The sequence below is a fragment of the Ambystoma mexicanum genome, chromosome 5q (genome assembly GCF_040938575.1).
Source record: "Ambystoma mexicanum isolate Mex_15411 chromosome 5q, UKY_AmexF1_1, whole genome shotgun sequence".
Taxonomy (NCBI): domain Eukaryota; kingdom Metazoa; phylum Chordata; class Amphibia; order Caudata; family Ambystomatidae; genus Ambystoma; species Ambystoma mexicanum.
Window position 1 is genome coordinate 819,229,651 of NC_090933.1, and position 23,239 is coordinate 819,252,889.

General features: G+C 47.1%; 1 protein-coding gene across 2 annotated transcripts in view; it reads left to right on the top strand.

Annotated features, from left to right (window-relative positions):
- The window catches only part of WWP1 (WW domain containing E3 ubiquitin protein ligase 1), a 2,181,222-nt gene that overhangs the window by 2,102,708 nt on the left and 55,275 nt on the right, over positions 1-23,239 (top strand). For both annotated transcript variants that reach the window (XM_069621301.1, XM_069621302.1), the window contains exon 23: positions 283-355. In XM_069621301.1, the coding sequence (XP_069477402.1) occupies positions 283-355 (73 nt within the window). The remainder of the gene's footprint in view (positions 1-282; positions 356-23,239) is intronic.

The following is a 23,239-nucleotide window of genomic DNA, read 5'->3' on the forward strand; positions in this document are numbered from 1 at the left end:
CGACACAAACCATGGTAAGTATCTCAAGCTATTGGAAGTAGTACCCAGTAACAGGGCTTCCTTTGCCCAGCATGTTTACAAGATATACATGGTCTCAAATAGTTGTGTGTTTTGCTCTTTTTGATTTTCTTACCATACTTGATGATGCCTTACTTTTGTGTTCTATAAAGAATAGAATCATGGGAAGAAATAGGATTGCTGTTTTAAGCCATATTTATTGCTCTAAGTCAATAAATCCATAAAAGAAAACCACTTATTAGTACACTTTGTATAATTTTGCAGGAAGTAATGGCCCTCAGAAGTTTTGTATTGAGAAAGTTGGTAAAGAAACCTGGCTGCCTCGAAGTCATACTTGGTGAGTTATTGTATTAGACAACACAAATGTATGTACATTTTTAAAATTGTGTTTTATAAAATAAAGATGCTTGTTGAAATATATGCAAGAGCAGCAAACCAAGACTGACCATTCAGACCCTGTCTGCGCATTTTTCTGCCTCTTTGTAGTCTACGGAGCACAAGTTCTCAAATTGAGCAATTGGACAGCAGGGAGCAGTTATGTGTTGACATCCACGTAGGCACATCCCTACCGCCAAATTCTGGTCATTTGCACAGAGACGTGCAAAACTACTCTGCCGTGCAAAGTGAGTAAACACTGACTCACATGCTTGCATGCCAGACAGTGTTTATTTTGAATTGGGAGTGATGCCCACAATTAAAATTAAAACCTACCCAAGGGTTGTGCATAAAGCTGGCGGACCGCATAGGTATCTCCAGCAATGGTTGTGTTCCGCCCCTTCAATGTGTGGCGAGGCGTGAATGGAAGGCGTTAAAGCCTTACTCAAGTATTTAATGCCTTTCATTCACATTACTCCATATACCAACATGTGCTCCTATGTATTTTGTATTATTTTAAGTTCCAAAGTGAACGAGAATTGGTATTCACAGCACTGCAAAGAATTTGTTTACCTTTTGGTTGGAAAAAAAGGCCCGCCATATTCTCACCAGCCATCATAATAGGATCCCAAAATCTGCTTCTGGATGTCTTTATTCTTCATTGATTTTGACTTTTTGAGAGCATCGACCTTTTGAAATGTTCTTTTGGTGGAAATGTGAATTTATTCTCTAAGAAATCTAAACTTTTTGTTGCTTCCTTTGGGGATGGGGGAGAGTTTATTTTACACTGAGTGACAACCTAGAATGGATACATCTTCCAGAGATTACCCATCCTTAGGAACGGGTCATTAGGCTGAACTCGGAAGATATTTCCCGCCAATGTGGGTGCCTGTAAGTAGCTGCTAGTGGATCCATGGAAATTAATCGGGGGATAGGAGAGAAGGGAGGACCCTATTTTCCAGTTTCGAAGAAAGGGCATGTGTTCCATCATGCAGCTGAGGCTCTTAAGCTTTTACCTGCGAATGGACAAGTTCAAGATGGTTACCCAGGCCCAGATCGTCCGGCCTTTCTGATGCAAGACTGGTTGGTGTCCTGGATCTCCAGTGTGATGCTGGCATTGCCTTGGAGGGACAGGGACTCCTTGTGCTTGTCCCACTACCTCCTTAGACTGTGTTCTGCTTATTTTCTGCATAGAAGTCCAGTTTGGACCTCTGGCAATGCAGCTCTTCTTTTTTAGTTCTCGGTGAACAATGACCCATGGGGTACCCTTATGGCACTCATGAGTAGGGGTACACACTCGTACCCCTAGTGTGGGTTTTGGGGCGCGTGTGTGTTGCCCACAGAGCAGGATATGGGCTGGTAGCAGCTACATGCTGACTTGACAGTTGCTCTGGGTGTCTTCCCTTTTTTGTGACCCAGGCCCTGCCATAGGAATTGATGGATTCCTGGACAAAGGCAAGATAGCCACCTATGGCCTCTTCGTTTCCTTTTCCTTTCCCCTTGTTTCTCAAAGTCCTGAGAAACCCTCTCTCTGTTCCCTTCCCCTGAATGGATATTGGGTAGAAGGGGCATACATGGAACTGGGGCTACACCTGCTAGACTAGCAGGCGCCTTTCTAGGGATTACTGTTGTGGGTACACCCGAGGGGTGGGACCTGCCTGAATGGAGAGAGGAGTTAAATCTCATTCTGTGTTGTGGGTGTCTTGATTTTGGTTATGTATCACAATGCCTGTGGTCCCGTCTGAACCTGCCCTGACTGAAACAAACTGAATGCTCTGAAACACTGGCAGTAGCCTCCAATCCACATCCTGCATTATGGATCTCTGGTTTTGGGTGAATTGCTTGGATGCCTGTGGGCATGATTGGTCACTGCAAGAATGCACTTTGTGTGATTGGCTGGCTGAGCCTGTCTCAGCCTCAGTGAACGGGGAACATTTGTGTGTAACTAGGAGCCCCTCACTTACCTCCTTGTCAGAAGCTGAAATTCGAAACCGAAGCAGAAGCTGAAGTCTCCAGAAGCTTGTATCCTAAATCCAGCTGGAGGAAGAAGTCTGCAGCTGCAATTCTTCATCAAATCAATCAGATCATACACAATAAGAGCAGCTTTAAATGTTGTTTAAAAAAGGGCATATTTCGCCTGCAAGATGGAATGTCCACTGGCTACCTGTTCGCAAATGCATTATGTTCAAAACACTCTCATGAATGCACAAATGCTTGTCAAGCACACCCCGTAGATGATACTTGAGAAAATTTGCCAAATCACAATCCAGCAGACACCCCCGGGCCGTCCACTCGTACCTCCTCTCCATCCCCAGATTCAAGCTTGAAAAAGCAGGGGGGGGTAGCAGCTTCCCAGTCGTGGCTGCAAACCTTGGAATACCCCCCCCCCCCCCCGCTTTCGCTAAGATCAAAATCACCCTTCTGGTCCTTCTGTAAAGGCCTCAAAACATAGCATTTCATGCAAGAACTCTAACTCACGAAGCTACCACGTTCCTCCAAGCCTGTAAAACCTTCATGCATTATGTAATATTATCGTGTGTCTGTATCATGTATTTACGGTTGCCAGTGCTCAGTTGCCCTTGGGTTTGGTGCGCTCTACAAATGTCTAAATACATAAATCCAAAAGCTGCTTTGCTGATTCGAGGACTGAACCAGAGAGGACCTGGATAGGCGACCTCTTCCTGTAGCTACAAGGGGTCATCGTGCAACTGCTGCTCTTCACCCAAAGTGTCCTGGCAATAGTCCTGTGCACCTGCCGTCTCAAAAAGGTGCTTTCGGGGGTCCAGAAGAAGAGCACCTGGACATCTGCAGCCCAAGAAGTTCATCTGCCGTCCAGGGTCCGGAGGAGTATTTGTGACCACTGGAAGCCAAGTTGTTGTGTATCGCCCAGAAGAAGGGGTACCCCGGCCAGCATAGTGCTGCTTGATGCCCGGAGCTGCCAAAGTTCGAAGTAACACAAAAAATGTCACTGCAGCCACGACATCTGTCCCTTTTTATGCACCAGCGAAGATCCAGGGTCGCTACTTGTAGAGGAGTGTCAGCGGGTGGGTTTCCCACCACCAAATACTGAAGAAAGTGTCCCAAAGGTCCGGACTTGGTGAGGGTCTGCAGTGCAGTCCAGTGCTCAAGTCAAAGCCACCAGAAGGCAACCTGTCCGTGCTGCAGCACAGAAGAACCCAAAGGCAGCCAACTCCAAAATACTGAAACCCAACACCTACTACTGACACTGCACCTTTCGCCACCGAAAGTCATCGATGACCGCCAAGGGACTTCTCTTCTTCATCCAAGCCTTGTCGAAGTCCACAGCAAGTGTCATCTTCGTGGAACATCCACAGCCAGCATAGCAACTCAAACGGAGACCACCGCAATGTGCCTGCTTTGCTGCCTTTGCAACATTGCTTGGTTATCTTCTCCTGCTCAACAGCGACTCCTTCGAAGGTGGTGTCCATCCACGAGGGGTATCATCAAGTAAAGCAGAGATACTCTGCCACTTCGCCTTCCAAGGCACCCAAGGTACTGTGATAAGGAAGAGCATCTTCAATCCTCTGGATTAAATCCAGGGGTCCCAGATTAGTCTTGGGTCCTGTTCTCCTGTGGCTTCCGGGTACTTTGGGGTTGGGGACCTGTTAGAAACAGAAGCAGACTATTAGTGAACATATTTGGTCTGGGCTTTAATGTACAACATAAAGTACATCTTAGCCTTTCCTTACGGGCTGCCCATGTGGGGAATCCTCACACAGTTTTACCTTTTTACTCTAAAGAAAGCATTCTGCCTATGTTCTCAGGTTACCTGCCTTTATACAGTAATGTTTGAGGTTAACCCTTGCCTAATTGTTGTAATGCTTTTTAATAACTGTCAGCAGTTTGTGCAGTATAACTGAATTAAAATGTAACCATGGTACCACATAGAAATGTATATATTAAGTTAAATTACCTGATTGGATTTCTAATACAAAGTGAGTCTTATTTATTTGTGTAGATCTACCTGACTTTTTATTGTTTAATAAAAGGACTGTTTTATCATATAACATAGTGTGTGGGCATTCCATTGTGGGCGGCTTGGGGATTCACTGAACCCAAGAACCAGCCTGCATCACATTCCTTGAATCTCAGTCTTGGTTGCTTGTTCATAGCTGCTATTGGAGAACCTTGGCTGGGGTGCTCTGTGCTTCTACCCCAACCATAAAGTGGGCAAAAGTATAGATAACCCCCCTCCAGCCTTTACATCCAGAATGCCTATTTCAATGTGCCGATCCATCACAAGCACTGGAAGTACCTGTGGTTTATGTTTGGGAGTGCCCACTACCAGTGCTGAGTCCAGACTTACGGTCTTTCCTCAGCACCAAGGGTCTTTACAAAACTGCAAGCTTTGGTACCGACTCGTTTCATGTATTTCCCTACTGGATGATTGGGTCATTCAAGCCCAAACCCTGGTACTAGTGTCAGAACAACTTCAACGGACGTACAATCTGCTGAACAGTTTGGGCTTTTCCATGAACTTGAAGAAGTCCAATGTCTCGCCATCCCAGTCCCTCCAATTCATTGGATTGGTCTTGGACACCCGTCTGGGCAGCACTTTCTTCCTCTGGATTGTGTGGTGAACATCCTTCAAATGGTGCACCTTTTCCATTTCCAGAGCCTGGTCCCAGCCTCTGCCTTTCTTCATCTTCTGGGCCTCATGGCCTCCTACATCCTGATGCTGCCGAAGCCTAAATGTGCATGAGATTACTTCAGTGGCTGCACCACTGACAGTTGTCTCAGTTCCCGGGCAACATTTCAGACCTTTTGCAGGTCTGACAATGTGTATTGAGATCTTGTGCGGTGGTCCCTGCGAAACAGTTTACTGAGAGGAGCGATGCTTAGGCAGCTCTGGCCCCCAACTGAACCTTGTTGAGCCACATCAGTTTGTTGGCGCTGAGCTATTGGGCTGGTCGTATTGCCTTTCTTCTCTGCATGACTTTACCGGTCTGTTGAACAACAAAGTGTCTATGCAAGACCTCAACAAACAAGTTGGTGTGCAGTCATTGCTTTGTGTCAAGAAGCAATGGTTCTGGGCTCTGGAGAATGACTTAGTTCAAATTGAGTCCCATCTCGCTACGATGAAGAAAGTTGTAGTGGATTTGTTGAGCAGAGAGTCTAAGGCCACCCATGAGTGGGAGCTCTGCCAGGACGCTCGGGATGAGATATTCTCTTTTTAGGGGACTCCTCAAGTGTACCACTTGTGAAAAGTGAAGGGTGAGTTCTGCTCCAGGGAGATGTCCCGGTGGGGAGCTCTGGGGCATGCACTAACAGTGGAATGGAAATTCGATTTCCTGTATGTGGTATGCCGATCGCTATTATTCTGCTAGTTCTCAGGAAATTGCGATTGTTCCGGTCCATGTTGATTCTCATTGCTCCGGACTGAGCCCCGAGGATGTGGTGCCTGGAGCTTCTGGTCATATCCGTCTGCCCTCCCCAGTGCCTTCCAGTGAAAGAGGATCTACTCTCCAACTCAGCGGTGGGAGAGATAAGGAGGCAGGCCCTCGATCCAAGCCTTTGCAACCTGAACCTTCATCTTTGGCTTCTGAGAGCCTGATGTAGAAAGAGTATGACTTGGATGAAAACATGGGCATGCTCTTTTCCGCTCAATGGCTGGGAACTAAGTCTAGGGGGGCAAAAGTTCTTGGCTTGTTGTCAGGAGAGAAGTCTGAACTGTTTTATCTGTCCAGCTTCTTCTATGCTAAATTTCCTTATTTCGTTGGCCTAGAAGATCCTGCAAATTGGCACTGTGAAGGGGTACCTGGATGCTATTTTGTTCCTTCAGACTACGCCAGAGCAAGGCTCTTTTTTTACCATCCCAATTGTTAGACCGTTTGTGTTGTTTATTGAGGTTGCTCACCCTTAAATTGATTGTCCTTGTGGCCATCACACGTGATGAGGAGTGAGCCCTAGTCCTTTTCCTTGTCTGTTAATCATCCCTACTTGTTTTCCAAGGAGCCAGGTGGCTTTGAAAGTGAAGTGTTTCCTACTCAGGTTTGTGTAAAACGTTCATTTCTAATGGATTCTTTCCTCCCACGGATTCTACATCTACAATATCCCTATTGTTATGGAGAATTCTCACACAAGTGCTAAATTCCCTCTACCTTAGAGACCTCCGGCTCTTTTGCTATATTTTGGTGCTTTGAACTTTTCATTTTTAATGTGTTTTACTTTTGTGTTCTTTAGATATGGAGTTTTACAACAACTCCATAGGCATCATCTTTTTCTGTGTGTCACACTGCACCTTCAGTGCAGTGGCACAGGGATGTCTTTCAGACTTCACAAGGTTTAAATACCTTTTCTGGGACTGACTACCATCTCCCAGAGCATGTAAAGTGAAATTGACTTTACTAGTCTTTTTAAATTTACAGACCCAGCACACACTATCTTCCTATAGAGTGCAGGAGGGGTTGCCTAGCTTCCCGCGAGTCAGAACACTCATGTAACAGTCATATGTTACCTTTTCCTACTTTAAATGGCGGGTGGCAGTGGTTTAGATCAAACTACCATGATTTTTCACGACCGCTAACAACGGTAGCTAAAAATTGGGTCAGCCATGTTTTTCAATATGGCGCCCAAGACCTATCTGTAAAAACAGACTCTGGTCATCTTTTTTCGCCATTTCTTTTAGGAAAAGTCCTTCTTGTGTTCGTCTCTGCGCACCAAACCAGGTTTGGTCCCTTTGTTCGTTGGCCTTGGACGTGCTTCAGTGCTGAAGCCCTCCTCTGGCGCCTGATTGTTTGGGGTGGACAGGATGTGAGGGAGGTGCCCGAAACTCCCTGTGCTTAGTCTCCTAGGAGACCTGAATGCACTTCGGCGTGATTGGCCGGCTGGCTGTCCGGCAAGAACAGCCACCCTGCTGTGTGAGTGATAGCTAGGCAGGAATGAATGGGGGAAAACTGTTTAAAAGCAGGTCTCTGGGACTTGGAAAGCAGAGTCGACCACTGGAATGAAAGAACCGAAGACGAGCTGAAGGAAGAGGACTGCTGCAACTCCTGAACGACCAGTGAAGCCCTGCTGCAGGTCCGAATTGCCTGAAACTCCCTCGACAGAGAAGCCCTTCAAGGTTAACTTCTTCCCTTGAGTTTGGTGGGAAGTGCGTGAAACTTTCCCAACTCCGAAGGCTCATCCTAACCTAAACATTCGTCAAACTTTTCGCCTAGCCAAATTCTTCTAAAAACCGTGGCAAAGACTTAACCGTTTACTACCAGAACTGTGCTATCCTATATAAAGACTCTGAACCATTGACTTTGGCCCAGGCCTGTGAACTGAATTGCTGGTTGTAGTTTACTGAAACCCTTTGCCCTGCCTATGAAAGTATTTGTGCTGTTGATTCTTGTAACCTTGTCTTTTTACCCCTTTTTAAAGTATCTGAAGTGCCATTTTGCTCCCACTTCAGGGAAGCTAAACTTGTTCAGTTACTTACCGGTTGTGTATTTGTGGTTTATTAGTGTGTGATATTGAGCTGCTCTTGTTAGTGTAATGTTTTCAAACTGACTGTGTAAATAAATGTATATTCTTTTACCAAGAAACCTTGAGTACGTGTTTGTTTGAACCACTGTATTTGTTGGTCCTTTGTGTAACTTGTTCTACTGCTCACTCAACTCTTGAGATACGTCTGGCTGCTCAGCCATCGCTACCACTTTACTGTGTAGTACAGGCTTGTACCAAAGGTGAAATTGTGCTTACACTTGTAGTCTTAGTTGCATGTATTGTTCCCAAAGGGTACTGCATGTGATTTTGCCTAACACCTATCCCTGCGCAGCTGTTATCCGGCTATGACGTTGGGCCAGAGTATATAGCCGCACTGCGCCCCATGGGTTCAGTTGCTTTTTTCCATGCACTCTGTTCACTAATCGTGAAAACGCTCATCAAACTTAACACATTTTTCTAATGATGCCATGCCTAATCCATCTAAGGCCTGGGTTTTTTAGCTGTGTGCAGATTGCGGACGACAGTTGTCAGTCTCTGGTCTGCCTATACTGCTTGGACGAGGACTACAACACCCAGCAGTGCGAGGCATACCAGTCCATGCATCCTAAGTACCTTACGAGAAAGGGCGGCAAAGACTTTCACATTCCTTCACAAGGCAAAGGTTGAGGCTATGAGGGGTCAGAAATGTGAGGTGGACAACTTTGTGAAGGTCTTTCAAAAGATGCCCTTTCATTAACTCAAAAGGTTGGATAAACTCCTCACTATCCCTACCCTGACGAGGATGTCCCAGCCTAAAACAAACTAAAGGAAACACTGTAGCAAAAGGTCTCTGTCCCTCACACTTATACATACAACAACTCAACAAGGTAATCTATGGCAGTTCAAAAGCCACAAATATAACATTTAGGTTCACAGTTTGATAACTGTCTCTCCTTATAATTTGGGTGAATTCCCCGTCCACAGATTCACACAGGATTTGGTTCAACAGTTCCAAAATAATAAGGAAATTCTGTCTTGTACCAACGTTACAACACAGTTCTTTTTTTATTCCAATTTGGCACCACACGTTCCAACACTTTCGAATTGTTTAACAAGGTTTCTTTCTCTTCCACTTGTGAGATTAAGAACTCAAACAACCTTCTTTGCATGAACCAAGACCATTTCCTTAGTTCATAAGGATTAACATAAATTGTCTTTGTCAGGATTATTCTGCAACAACGTATTTCTTCTGAAAATGTCACACTTCTGCAGCAGTTTATACAACACTTGCTTCAGCAATTAAAGTTTGTCCGGATGATTCTGTAATATTTCTCTAAAGCATATCAGTGGTTCTACTACTTCTTTACATCATCAACTTCCATCTGGCCTAGGACTACTACTTCAAAGTTCTCTGTTCTAGTGTACTCTCCTGCAGAACAGAATAAACTATGAACTACAAGTACTTCTGTGGTAAAGATCAGCTCACAACAATTTAGCAATGTCTCTTGCTTCACAACACCATGTTTAAGAATTTCACATTCACATTGGTGCTATTTATTATACACTTGTTATTTCCACACATACTGCAAGTTATGCTCCATACCTCCTGAATATCCTTTACCAGAAGGGCATCCTTCTTGCCACTCTTGTTTCCCCACTTCTTTATTAACCAAATACTGACAATAATTCTGTCTCACTCAGACTCTTCTTTGGCAATGCGGGTTTAAACCAGTTCCTTGTATGAACTTCTTCAAGCATGGCCAATACATTTTACGAACAACTTTGGTAATTATTGTTATTTTTAATTTGCCTTGTTGTAACTCTCTTTTGACTTTGGCAATGGTGGTTTCTATTGGGTTCTTGAATTGTTGCCCCATCTTGTTGCTGGCTTTCAAATGTACCTGTATGCATATGATCATACCCCTTTAGTCTGATAATCAAGCGCCTAACGTTCCACTTGCTACCTTTTTTCTTGTACTTCCCTCTATGCGTGTTGTTTCCTGCTTTAAAGTTCATGGTCTGAGCAAGTGGGCGGTACAGAGAACGATGCAGTGTCACAATATCTTAGATAACTCGCTGGGTCTGGCGTGCACATCCGTTCCCCTCGCTGCTTCCAGGTCCTCTGCCTCAGCTGTTTCTCATGGTCCGGCAACCGGCTGCTTTCAGTCTTCTGCAGCCCGCGCCACTCGCACATGGAGCTTTCTCTACTCCTAAGGCTCTCCGGTGCTTGCCTGCCACCGGAGACTGCCTTTCTGCAGGAAAAGCTTTCCAAACATGCGCTTCCCGCTGCGTAGCCTCTGCAAGTCAAGTCTTCAGCGGGAACGCTTCCATCTCTGTCGCTTCCTGCTGCACAACCTCTTCAATTAAGGCTTCTCGAGGTAAAGACCCTTTCAGGACCGGCAACTGCTCGCTACTCAACAGTGGTCCCAGCGTCGTCTTCCTCCTGCAGATTCTGCTTATGCTGCAACGTGGCGGGTTCACAACTCCTTCACCTAGTACTACTGCTCTGCTCCTTCTTCTTTCTCATTGCCAGCACCAGAAAGGGCCTTTTAAGCCTTGTAGTCACCCTCAGGTGTGGGTCATTTCCGTTAACAAGCTGCACTTTTCAGTTTTGTTTCTCTTCCGCCCTCTTCTTCGTCCCAGTACTTCAAGGATTGTGGGACTGTCCATAATGTAAAAATCAGCTTTTCGAGCTTGTTCCATTTTACAATAGGCCATTAGAAGGTTGGGGTCTCAGGGGAAGTTGAAAAAGGGAGTTTCTAATTCCTCCTGACCTGTTCTCTCTGATCCCCCCCGCCCCCTGCCCACATGTGATCCTCCTGCAGACCACCACCCCCAGGGTCAGGATCAGAACACATCTGCGTTTCCCTGGCCACATGAGAAGGGTCCCAGGACTGGTTTCTGGGGGAATCATCTCTGATACATCACACAGCTCTGCGATTTGGGTTGAGGTTGCGAGGTGAGGTTCGATGCTCCAAAGATCGGGCTGCTCCGGAGGAGGAGAATCGGAAAGGGGTCCTGCTTTCCGACTAGGTCCTCGCAACAGCATTCCTTTTCATTGAAGAAGAATGTGAACTGTATAACTGTATAACTGTATTTTTCCTGTAACCAAGTTCTCAAGTATCCTTGTATTGTCTGCGCCCAGCTACCCCTTCGGGTTTGGTTCTGCGCTATACCAAATAAAAAAACAAACAAACAAACAAGAGTCACCGCTCCAGGAATTCGCCTGAGCAGCCAAAAAAAGGGACTCTTTCCAACCCAATACTTCACTGCGGAGGAATGGGGAACTTCCACCTGAAGAAGCTAGACCTCTTTGCTCAGGTGCTGACTGCTCTGGCTTCGGCACCTGTGGCGCAGGCAACATCAGCTACAGCGGTGCAGGGGCCCACCGTTTCTGTTGTGACCGGCAGGGCACCCTCGAGGGACCACCCCAGCACGCCTACTGGCTTGGGCCTTGCTCAAAAGGAAGCCGTGGTAGCTCCGTGCCCACAAACCCCGTTTCGGCACGCTGCAGCCTTGGCGCGAACACCGATGTCGTGGGCGACGACTAGCGCTGTGGGCACCGCAGTTCTGTTGTAATATGCCCCACTCCCTATTGGTGCTTTTATGTCTAAGATGTACGACATCTATGACGATGACCAGATTCCTTTTGGGCTGGAATCTCTGAACTCTATGAAAGTGAGGGAAGGTGAGAATGTGCTGGTACTGGCAGAGGACCTGCACAGAGCCAGTGGCCTTGCCACCTCCATGGAGATGGATTTCTTGCCTGCTCCCACCCCGGAAGTGCTTGATGGCATTGCAGTGCTTGATGGCATTGCAGTGCTTGATGGCATTGCAGTGCTTGATGGCAAAGGTGGCCAGTACTTTGGGATGGTCTGCTCCATCTAGGTGCAGGGTGCAATATTAGCTCTGTGACATTCTGGATGAGGCGTCCCAAAAAGGAGACACTCCTGTCCTCCAATGTAGCGATGGGAGCGCCCATGCTGGAGGCGTGGGATAAGCCTCGTCCCTGTTCTGGCTGTGGACAGTGACATTGCAAAGAAACACTGTCCCGCCCCATCAGACCTGAACTTTTTTCTCCTCCCATACTTCACCCGAGAGCTTGGTAGTCCAGGCCACCACAATCTAGCTTAAAAACATCTACCTTCCTGTCCCTTCCACCAGACGGGGAGATTAAGAGGTTGGATGCAGGTGTTTGCGTCAAGCAGTCTGGCACTGCAGGCGGTGAATGCCTCATGCGCCATGGCAAAGTTTTCCTTTGCCCTTTGGACAACAGTGGCCAATGCAGCCTAACATATCCAGAAGGGGAAATGAGGGATGGATTCCAGGACCTGGTCTCTGGTGGCAGGAAGGTGGCACGCCAAATGCTGCGATCAGGGCTGGACACTACAGACTTTGTGAGTAGGGCCATGGCCACCAGGACGTTGCACCACTCCTGGCTAAGGAGGTCAGGATTTGTGGCAGACGTCCAAACCAGATTGTTGGACATGCCATTCGACGGGAACCTTTTTGAAACCAAGGCAGACAAAGCCCTCCAGAAGGTCAAAGGCGACGGCTACGTCTTTGGGGCTCACTGTGCAACAGCCCTCTGCACAACCGTCATCCTGGGACAGGTTTTCTTGCCCCTTTATAGCCTTTGCCCTGGAGAGGCCGTGGCCAATCTGCCTTGCGAAGAGGTGCCCAGAGGGGTGGCGTGGCCACACCCTTTGTCTGCACCAAACCTCAGTGATGTGTTTTACCACGTGTCTCCAGGGGCAGAGAGGGAGTCTTTCCTTGTTCAGCACAGAATAGTCAGAGAGTATCTCTGACACTTGAGCCTTGCAGGTCATCCGACAGGGTTATTGCCTCACATTACTTAAGCAACCCCCAGACCACGGTCCCCTGGTTACCCCCTTGTCTACAGACCCTATCCTCCTGGAGGTGGTCCATCACCTTCTGGTGAAGAGCGTGACCCAACTGGTTCCACGCTCAGAACGAGGAAGGGTGTGCTGCTTCACCCTTTTATGATGCCAAAGGAGGACGGTGGCTTTCGGGCCATTCTGGATCTGCGGCTACTGAGCTGCCTCTTATGCAAGGGCAAGTTCACGATGGTTACTCAGCACAGATCCTGCAAGCCCTCGATCTGCAGGACTGGTTGGTTTCCCTGGATCTTAAGGACACCTGCTTTCATCTAAAGCAGAGGAAGGTCCTAAGGTTTGTAGTGGGCTAACAGCATTATCAGTGATGTTTGGTCTTTCATCTGTACACAGGGTTTTCACCAAGCTGCTGGCAGTGGTAGACGCTCACCTCAAGAGTGAATGCATCCATTTCGGAGCATCTACTCCACAATGCACTTTTTTGCACAGTTTGGGCTTTCCCCTGAACTACAAAATGTCTTGGGTTCTGCCGCCCCAGTCCCTCGGATTCATCAGTGCAGTCTTGGACACTTACCTGGGCAGGGCTTTTCCACCCAAGGATAGAGTGGCAACCATCTTTCGGATGGTCAACGTCCTTCAATCACAGGAGCAAGTCGGTACCTCCGCTTTCCTGCGCTTTCTGGTCCTCATGGCCGCCTGCATCCTGTGCATTGTTGTGCCGGAGGTGAGGCTGCTCATGAGATGCTTCAGTGGCTTCTCCATTGCCAATGGTCACAGTTCCAGGGCCACATGTCTGTTCTTGTACAGGTCTCGAACGAGGTAGCCCAGAATTCTGTGCGGTGGGCCGTGTGGGACAATTTGCTGAGAGGCATGTTGTTTCGTCAAACTTTGCCCGAGGTGACAGTGGCCACGGATGCATTTCTGACTGGCTGAAGAGTTCACCTTTCAGACCTGACAGTGGTCTCCCGTGGAATCTCAGGAACACATCAACTTGCTGCAGCTGAGTGCGATCAGGCTGGCATCCCCCTCCAGAAGGATGTCCTGCAGGTGGCGTGGAAGGCCAGGGAGAAGCCCAGGGCCAACGCCCAGATGAACAAGAATTTGGACAGCAGGTTTAGGCTGATGGACGGCAACCCAATCCTCCTTGCCACTCACCAGCAGCCCCATTCAACTGTGGTGGCAGCAGCATTGTTGTTTTCTAATGGCATCTGCGGCAAGCCAACCTGGACGCCCTCTTGGCTGCGGCTAACCAGAACCTGTGGCGGGAGCTCAGGTAATGTCCGCCTGACCTCCCTTGGGGACAAGCAAACCTCCTTCAAGGCTGGTCTGGCAGATTCCTGGGCCAGTACGCAGGACCTCATGGAGTGTTCGGTCTCGCACATCGATACAGCCAGCAGAAGGTTGTGCCTTGGGGTTGAGATGAAATGCCGGCGTGGATGCACGCAACAAAGTTTTCATCTGACGTGCAGGAGCAGATCTGCCCTTCGAGGGCGTGGACCGATAATGAGTTGACAAAGAAGAAAACCTCCACTCAAATCACCAAGTCCCTTGCCATCCCTGCAAAACCAGGTCAGAAATCCTTCCCTCAGTCACAGGGAAGGACCGAGTTCATACCCCACACTTTCTCCGGGTTCAAGGAGTTCCTGACAGGTCGCCCAGCTACAACAGGAGGCAACAGCATAGGATGTTGCGCGGGTTTTTCCGCTCCCCCAACTTTGCCCCCGCCTCGGACGCCAAGCATTAGTGACATCAAGGTCGGGGAACACAGCTTGCCTGTCGGGGGCCATTTGTCCCTGTTCCGGGACACCTGGAAGCGTCTTTTCAGCAACATATGGATCCTGTCCATAGTCTCCAGGGGCTTCAGTCTTCCTCTTCCTCTTCCTGTGTCTCTAGCATCCTCTCCACCTCTTTGTCAGATCAGGTCCCTGGCCCTTGAAAGGAAGCGCCCCCAATTCAGCACGATCCTCCCCGCAATGAGAGACAATAAGGGACTCTCCCGTAGTGGGAATAAGGCCAAGACAGAGTGCGGGTGAGCGTAAGTGGGAGTTTATCCAAAAATAAGGCATGCAAAGAACTCTGCAACCTACGAGAGCGCTCTGTCTGACAATAGCAAAGACAGGCGTATTTCTAATACAAAAAACGTCATCAACACCTAAACACTATAGGGGGCACAAGTCAATTGGGATTGGGTGGCGTCGACTAACTATAGGTGTTGCTGCAGCGGGGTTGGTCTTGGCATGACGACGTCACTGGTCAGCCTCGTGGGTTGGGTTGGGCCTGGCAGGCCGGCTTGAGGTCATCCGTGCGGTGTTGATGTGCTGGGGCAGCCTGTGATAATGACGAATACCTTTCCTGTCTCATTTGCCCTAGGCCATGCACACTGCAGTTATTCAGAAAACGACATTTAAGTTCATTAATAAATCGCTTCAACAGCTTATCTTATAAAATAAACACAACACATGAGGAATGCACCTCGTGAGAGGTCTGGTGGTTGTCGGTTGGGGTGAGATTTACCTGTGTCCTATTGACCGGTATTTTAGGTCGCGGGGCGGGGCTCTGGGGCCTGGGCCGAATGATACATGTCTGTCTGCTGCGTTAGAAGTTATTATATAGATGGGTCTCTGTGTCTTGTCCCAATGATGGGGATCGTCCTTGTGCGGGGTCAGGATTCTTGGGGGGTTCGTGGGATTTATGAGAGGGTGCTGGTAGATCAGTGGGTTCAACCGTGGGTTTATTACCGTGCTGTAAATAACACAGGTGGCGGGCTGTGGCCTTGGTTACGGCGCCGGGGCCTCTGACTCTCTGAAGTAACGCCAGCTTGGTTGGGGGAGGTGAGGGAGCGCGGCACAAGTCTTAGCTTTTTTATCTGGCAGGCTTGGTGGGGTGGGAGAGGGAATGGCCTTGCATATATCCACAAAGGTATTTTCCTCGTGCGTTGCTGATCAGTGAATGCAGAAGTTTTATACTGTTCTGCCTTAGTTTGACGTTATTTAGACACACATATATATTTCAATTTCGTTACACCTTTCTTTAATACAGTCGGTTCCGGTACCTTTTCATTACCTAACATTATATTCACTACATTGTGTGCGTATTGTATGTACATTAGACGTTATACGAGGGATATCTAGGTTATGGCCTACAGAGATTGATGCTCGCCGCTTTGGGTGATTCAGAAAACATATATGAGTTCAAGTTTCTACATACTATTGAAAAACACTTTTACAGATAGAGGTTACACGTTTGGTCAACATCTTTCTCCGTGGTTATAGCAGCATTAGTCCAGACCTGGAGGGATATCATATAACGTTACATTTTTATAGTTTATTCACATTTTAAACAGAGGTAGTTCATTAATACCAATACTTGAATTGTTTTCTGCCTTCTTCAGATAGTGATGCTTCAGCTTTTTTCCCCGTTACCCCGGCCTTGCGGTCTGGGTCATACGGGGTGCACTATTACATTGTGGCTAATATAATGTTGCCGTGTTGGCATCTCGGGTTTAGCTCATCTCCGACTTTCTCATGGGAACGCGCTCGCAGCGGATCTGCCAGGGCTGCTGAGGCGGCAGAGATGCATGAAAGGCCCTCCAAAGGTGGGGGCCTCGTTACAGTGTGCTGAACTCACACCATGTTTGCTATGCAAGATGGCGTCTAGGCCTAACTAATTTTTGGTAAATACAAGGAAAGGGTACGTGTGGGCAATGTCGTCGGCGGGTGAATCCTCCTCCACCTGGGCCCGGGTGGCACGAGGGGGCGCCCACCGAGTCATGGTCCTCACCTGGGGAGGAAGCTGTAGGTGAGGAGGGCCTCGCGGCCATTCCTCCCCTACATTTCCCCCCTTTCGTTACTAAAGTAACGAATTCTTTAGCTCTTCCAATCTTCTACATTCTTGTTCCTCTATCACTGCGTCATCCCATGCAGGGGTTCCTTTTATAGGCATCCATGCTCTGCACACCCCCCTTAAACTCTCACCTCTCCTAGCATACTCGTCTGGTGTACAGGTTAAATATATACAGTCGCCAGTTTCTTCCAGATCTACCCAGACCTCCTCATACCATTCCAGTTCTACGTCTCGCGGTTCTTTGATAGTGGTGTGCCATAGTTTATCTACTATGAACTTATCACGGCACATAGGCACTAACTGGTACCTGGGGGTGTTATCTGCTCCTGTCTGCACATGTACTTCTTGTGTTGCCTTAATTGTACCACCAGAGTTGCCCATTGTCACCATCATCATTGCGCCGTTAGGAACTGCGTTAGCACAACATCGGAGGCCCACCTGGCACAGGCAGAACATCACAAGGATGATCACCACTATTGGTATCAGGAACTTTATTGTCACTCCAAGCCATGAGGGAACCCAAGAGAAGATATTGTCGAACCACGAGCTATCCTCAGCTCCACCTTCCATTTTCATCTTCTCGCCCAGATTATGTACTGCTTCAATAACGTGGGACAGGGACCCATTTTCTGCGTCTTCGGAAGGTACGAACGTGCAGCACGCACTTCCTATTTTTCGGCAAACACCTCCATCGATTGCTGTTAACAGGTCTAGAACATACCTGTTCTGCATGGTCATTAGTCGCAGAGCTCGTAGTTCCACCTTTATTATGTTGAACCCTTCTTCAGTGTCATTGGCCAACTGGATCAGTTCCCACCGTGTGATCTGGAGCCATTTTGCATTTGCTCTTGCTTGGACACTTGGTACTAGCGAGGCAAAGAATGTTTCCACGGAGCTGAACAGGCGATACCTGTCTGGGATCTGTGCCAATAAATCAGATGATGCTTGCGATATGTAGTTCGAGGCTCGCTTGTTCCTTGAGAGCTCTTCTCCTTTCCCTCCGGAGGACAGGACATAAAGGTGCGCTTGTGTAGTTGGAGAAGCTACATCCTGGTTCAAGCCTCCTTTCATCATGTTACTTCTGTCAATGTGGCTTTCTGGAATCACCATTAGTGTTGAATGCAAAGTGGCCATTGAGCAGCTACCACTCCATGATTGGGGAAGGTGCAAGTACGCCTTGTTTCCGCATACCCAGTATGTGTCCATTAGTGCTGCTGTTCCTCTTTTCATATCTGGGATGGTGAGAGTTTTGTTACAGTTCTTGTTCGTTCCCATTGCCATTTTTCCTTCTCCCTTGAAACATAGTTCGTTTTGTATTTCACTTTGTAGCTTGAAGGGTTTCTCCATCGCTGTTACCCATGTTAGTTTAGGGATGTGTTCTTTCCATATTGGCAAGCACGTTCTTTCCATCCACCGCAACTTGTCCGGTTGGACACCTTTCAGTGCTTCTGCCTTACACAGTACTTCTTCATCTTTCCATTTGTTTTCGGAAAACAGTGTCCCTTGTATTGCAAAGAAAGGTTCTTTAAGACAGATCACTCCAGACGCTTGTGAAAAGCACGTTTTGTTGTTCTGTAGCATTCTGAAAGAGACATCGTGTGCTTGAAAAGTGTTCTTTATTCTACACAGCGTGAGATGAAGGAGACATTGGGCATCCACAATGGGCAATTCTCGTGGCAACAATACTTTAGGTGTGCCTGATGCATGGGGGATAAGCGAGCAGACATAGCAGCTCTCATTGGTTGTCTGTTTGGCTGTTGTGCTCATATCTGCATACCATTTATTTGCCTGGTGAGGGTGTCGTGGGTCTTCCATTTTGTCTAACCCTAGCCCATAATACTCATCATACCCCTGTCCACCAGTCTCTCTTCTCCGCCTACTTTTCTCCCTTCTTCTGTACCTTTTCGTTATAGTAGGTGAAGAACCAGGCCCCCCTTCCTCCTTCCCACCCCCCTTTTCTAATTCTTCATATAGGGACTTGTGTTCTGTCATCATAATCACTTTTCCATCCTCCTTAATAAACAAGAGATCGTTGTTTGAAATTGGGGCGGGAGGGATCGTGCGGTTGTTGTATGTTCCAGGTTGGGACATTGTGTCATTATTTACATTTTTGGTTCTTGATTGTGGCAGGACAGCAGTGGGTGGTGTAGTATAGTATCCCCACACAAAGTGTGATCCATCCCAGATCAAGAAATCACCTTCTTTGATACCTACAGTCGGAATTGTTTTCGTTCCAGGGGCAAGGGTGGTGGTGTTCCCCCCTCCCCCCTCGTTCATCTCGGTAGAGATTAACGCTATAACCCAGTGTAATACTAGACAAAACATTGAGATGAAGAACACAATAGCACACATTGATAAACCACATTCAAATGAATATGTTAATCTAGCCACTAACATTTCTCTAAATCTAACATATCTATTAGTTGCAGGCTGCCCATTCGATGCCATGATAAATCCTGTTTGAGACACAAGAGTTCATTAAATACAAACATGTAAACATTTCCACGTTGTAACGTTTCGGTGATAAAATATAGGATTGGGTGAGGGAGGGGGTGTGTTGACAGACAAGGTAGCCTTTCAATCATCATTATTCGTACCTTACTTAATATATATATATAAATAATAAAAAACATGACAGTTTAAAAACAACAATAATAAAAAAAAACATCTTAAAGAGCACAGGAGAGAAAAAAAAAGAACCCCACGCAAAACTTTCAAAAATTGTAATAAAAAGAAAATTTGCATATACATATGTACATGTTTTAGTCCAGGACATTTGTTGCGCGCTAATTGTGTTCACTGTTCATCTCATAATGCACACAAAATTCCAATCATTCATTCTGCACAACTTCATCGTCCGCTGTTGCCTGTGCCTCGTCCTGTACCTCACTCTCCGCAGCGCTGTAAGCTTTACGTACGTCTGTCAAATGCACCCAATATCGCAGGCCCTTCACCTTTACTGCTGTGGGCGTGCAAAACACTACCTCATAGGGGCCATGGAAACGTGGTGCGTTCCACCTCTGCACAAAACTTCTGACATATATAAGGTCACCAGGCATTAGCTGTAGTGGTTTTTCAGGCAACCTGTTTGGTTCAGTCGCGTTCCCCTCCTCTCTTGTCGAGGGGGGGGCTAGTTGCTTTGCAATTACGCGCGCTGCCCGTGTCAGTTTTCGCAGGTATTCTGTGAACTCCTCCCCCAATATAGCTGCGCTTCTGTGTGCATCAGAACGCTCACGGAGAGGCGAATGCGCTGTGTGCATTCTTCTTCCCGTGACGATCTCGTGCGGGGACAAATGGTGGTCCTTACTTGGCTGGTTTCGTAGTTCAAACAAGGCCAAAGGCAGGCAGTACATCCAAGTCTTTTTAAGGGAAAAACAAAGTTTTGATAATCTGCTTTTTAACAGGCCATTTATCTTTTCCACGACGCCATTACTTTGAGGATGATAAATCGAACATAATTTGTGCTTTATTCCCAATAATGTAGTCACTTCTTTAAATAATTCATTAACAAAATGCGTCCCGTTATCTGAGCGAATAACGTCGCAAATTCCCCAGCGCGGAAACACTTCCCGCACTAGGAACTTCGCGGCGCCCTTCGCGTCAGGGCGGGCACATGGACCTGCCTCCACCCACCTCGAAAATGGACATACAACCACAATCATGTATCGAGCCCCGTTACACCTTTCTCCCATGTCTACATAATCAATGTGGAGCTCTCTGAATGGGCCACTTGGTTTTGGTATCGTACCCCTTAGTGTACGCAATGTCATACCTGAGTTGTAAATTTGACATGTCGTGCATTCTAGAGCTAACCTTGTGACGTGTTCCTGGAGGCAAGGTGCAAACCAATCTTCTTGTATCTCTGCCATTATGTGTTTCTTTGTGTTGTGTGCGGGAAAGTGTAGTTGTTGAAATGCTATTTCTAACAGCGTAATTGGCATTACCACTTTTCCTGAACTCTCTTGTCGCCACAATAAATCAGTCGATGATTTACTGCATCCTCTCTTAGTCCACAGCAATTTTTCCTCTGCACTAGCTCCCTCTTGCAGCTCTATTATCTCCTGTGTGGACATCATGTTATATCCTGTGGGGACCTCTTGGCTTGCTGTGTGGTGCAACATGTACTCTCCTATTTCACCTTTTTGTAAATATGAAGCTGCTTTGGCAGCGGCGTCTGCTGCCGCGTTCCCCAAAGATATAAAATCTGTATTTGTGGTATGAGCTTGACATTTTACGATGGCCACTGCCGTGGGGTCTTGCAAGGCCTCAATCAGTTCTTTCAATAATTCTGCATGCTGGACTGGCGTTCCGTCTGCTCGCCGAAACCCTCTCCGCCCCCACCGGGCCAACCCACCGTGAACTGTTGTTGTCATGTATGCTGAGTCTGTATATATGGTCACTGCGCACCCCTTGGCGGCATGCAATGCTTCTATTAGCGCTATTAGTTCTGCTGCTTGCGCTGAATAGTGTGATGGGAGGCGGTGTTGTACTAGTATCTCATATTCATCTTCCTCTAATCGTACCACTGCCATACCCACATGCTTTTCTCCTGTCTCCATGTCTATTGATGCTGACCCGTCCACAAAATACACCTCACCCTCGGTCAGGGCATTTTCAAAAATCACTTGATCCTTACTTTCGTCACCTGTGTACGTGGCGCAGTTGTGGTTTTCCATGTCCTCTATGGTGCATGCCTCTGTGATGAATGTGGCTGGGTTCACTGTTTTACATCTTACTATATGGATGTTAGCGCTGGACAGTATTATCTCATATGCTGTGGCGCGTTGCGTTGTCAATGTGCTCTTTGTTCGCTCTAATATTGCAAAAAGTGAGTGTTCCACAAACAGTGTCACCGGGCAGCCCATCACTATCGTGGCACTTTTTTCAATTGCGAACGCGGCTGCAGCTAGGGATTGCTCGCACGCGAAATGACCTTGCATTACTGCGTCTAGGGTGCCGCTATAGTAAGCAAGTGGTTTGTGCCCTAAAGATGTTTTCTGTGTCAGTACTGCTGTCATCAGTGTTCCTTTGCAGTGTGAAAATAAAAAGAATTCGCGCCCATAATCTGGATTTGCTAGTACTGGAGCGCTTGATATCAGCTCTTTTAGTGAGTTAAATGCTGTGTTCATCTCCTCTGTCCATTCTATGTGTTTGTGTTCTTGTTGTGCTTCTTTCAGTGCCTGTAACAAGGGCCTTGTGTACGCCGCATAGTCCAATATCCATGCTCGGCAATAGTTACACATTCCCAGAAATTTCTGCATCTCTTTTACTGTTTTGGGCTCCCCAATTGTTCTAATCGCCTGTGCCCTGTCTGGTATAATTCGCTTGCCATCCTTTGATATCAGCTGACCCAAGTATAGGACCTCTGTCAGACAGTATTGTAACTTCCCCTTGTCCACCTTGTACCCTTTATTGGCCAATAATGTCAAGAGTGTTATCGAGTCCTGTCTGCACTCTTCCTCAGCCTGTGCACAAACCAATAAATCATCAACGTACTGAATCACTGTGCTTTCTACAGACAAATTCCCCAGATCTTCATGTAGTACCCTGTTAAATATGCTTGGGCTCTCGCAATATCCTTGTGGTAGTCTGCAGTGTTCGAACCTCCTTCCTCCCAATGTAAATGCTGTCAAGTACCTGCTCTCTTCTGCTAAGGGAATCGAAAAAAATGCATTTTTCAAGTCAATTACTGTGAAGTGTGATGCTACTTTTGGAATGTTGCACAGTATTGTCGCCGGGTTCGGGACTAAAGGGAACTCCTTCATTACCACATCGTTCAGTGGGCGTAAATCTTGTATCATCCTCCATGAACCCCCCTTCGCTTTTTTGATTGGGTAAATGCATGTGTTGCATGGGGAGTTTGAGGGCACTATTATGCCCTGTGCTAGCAGTGCATCTATTGTTTCTCTGATCCCTTCTTCTGCTTCTCGTGACAGTGGATATTGTTTCACCCGGGGTAGTATTGCTCCCTGTTTTAATTTTATTACCACAGGCTGAACTTCATGCAGCAACCCTACATCGTGGGGGCCATTAGTCCATAAGTTAGTGGGTACTGAACTCATGTCTTCATCAAAAAATGTGTGCGGTGCTCCTACTACCGCCATTAGTTCAACCTTAGTTTTTCTGGCTGTAACTACAATGTCGCAGGGCATTGCTAGTTCCATCACTATTTCACCATCTCCCTCAGTGTCAGAAAATAGCTCCTCGTCCGAGAGCTCTCTCAGCGGGATATTTGCATTTGTACACAATACTGTCCGCCACTCGCATCCTTCCATGTCAATACCAATCACACATATTCTGTTTGTTGATACATGTATTGCATGCAAATCCAACGATAGTACTGCCCCAAGAGCAGTGTCAGGGCTTGCTATGGGACGAAAAAGGAATTCTGCTGGGATCCTCCACTCCACCCTTTTTAGTTCTGGTACTATGAGAGCCAATGTTCTCATACCTTCAACAAACATCTCCTCATTTCTTGGTACCCCTCTGATCTCTTTCATGATTGTGTGGCCGTGTATTACTGCTAATATACGGAGGGGGCATATGCCTGGCGTTGAACATACGATGCCGCTCCCTGTGAATGATATTGTCATATTTAGTTTGCTTAAGAGATCTCTCCCCAGTAAGTTGATGGGAGAGTTTTCATAGTACAGTAAGGGTGCTTTCACTGTTTTACCCCCTACTGTCACATCCAATACCTCCGTGTAAGGAACTTC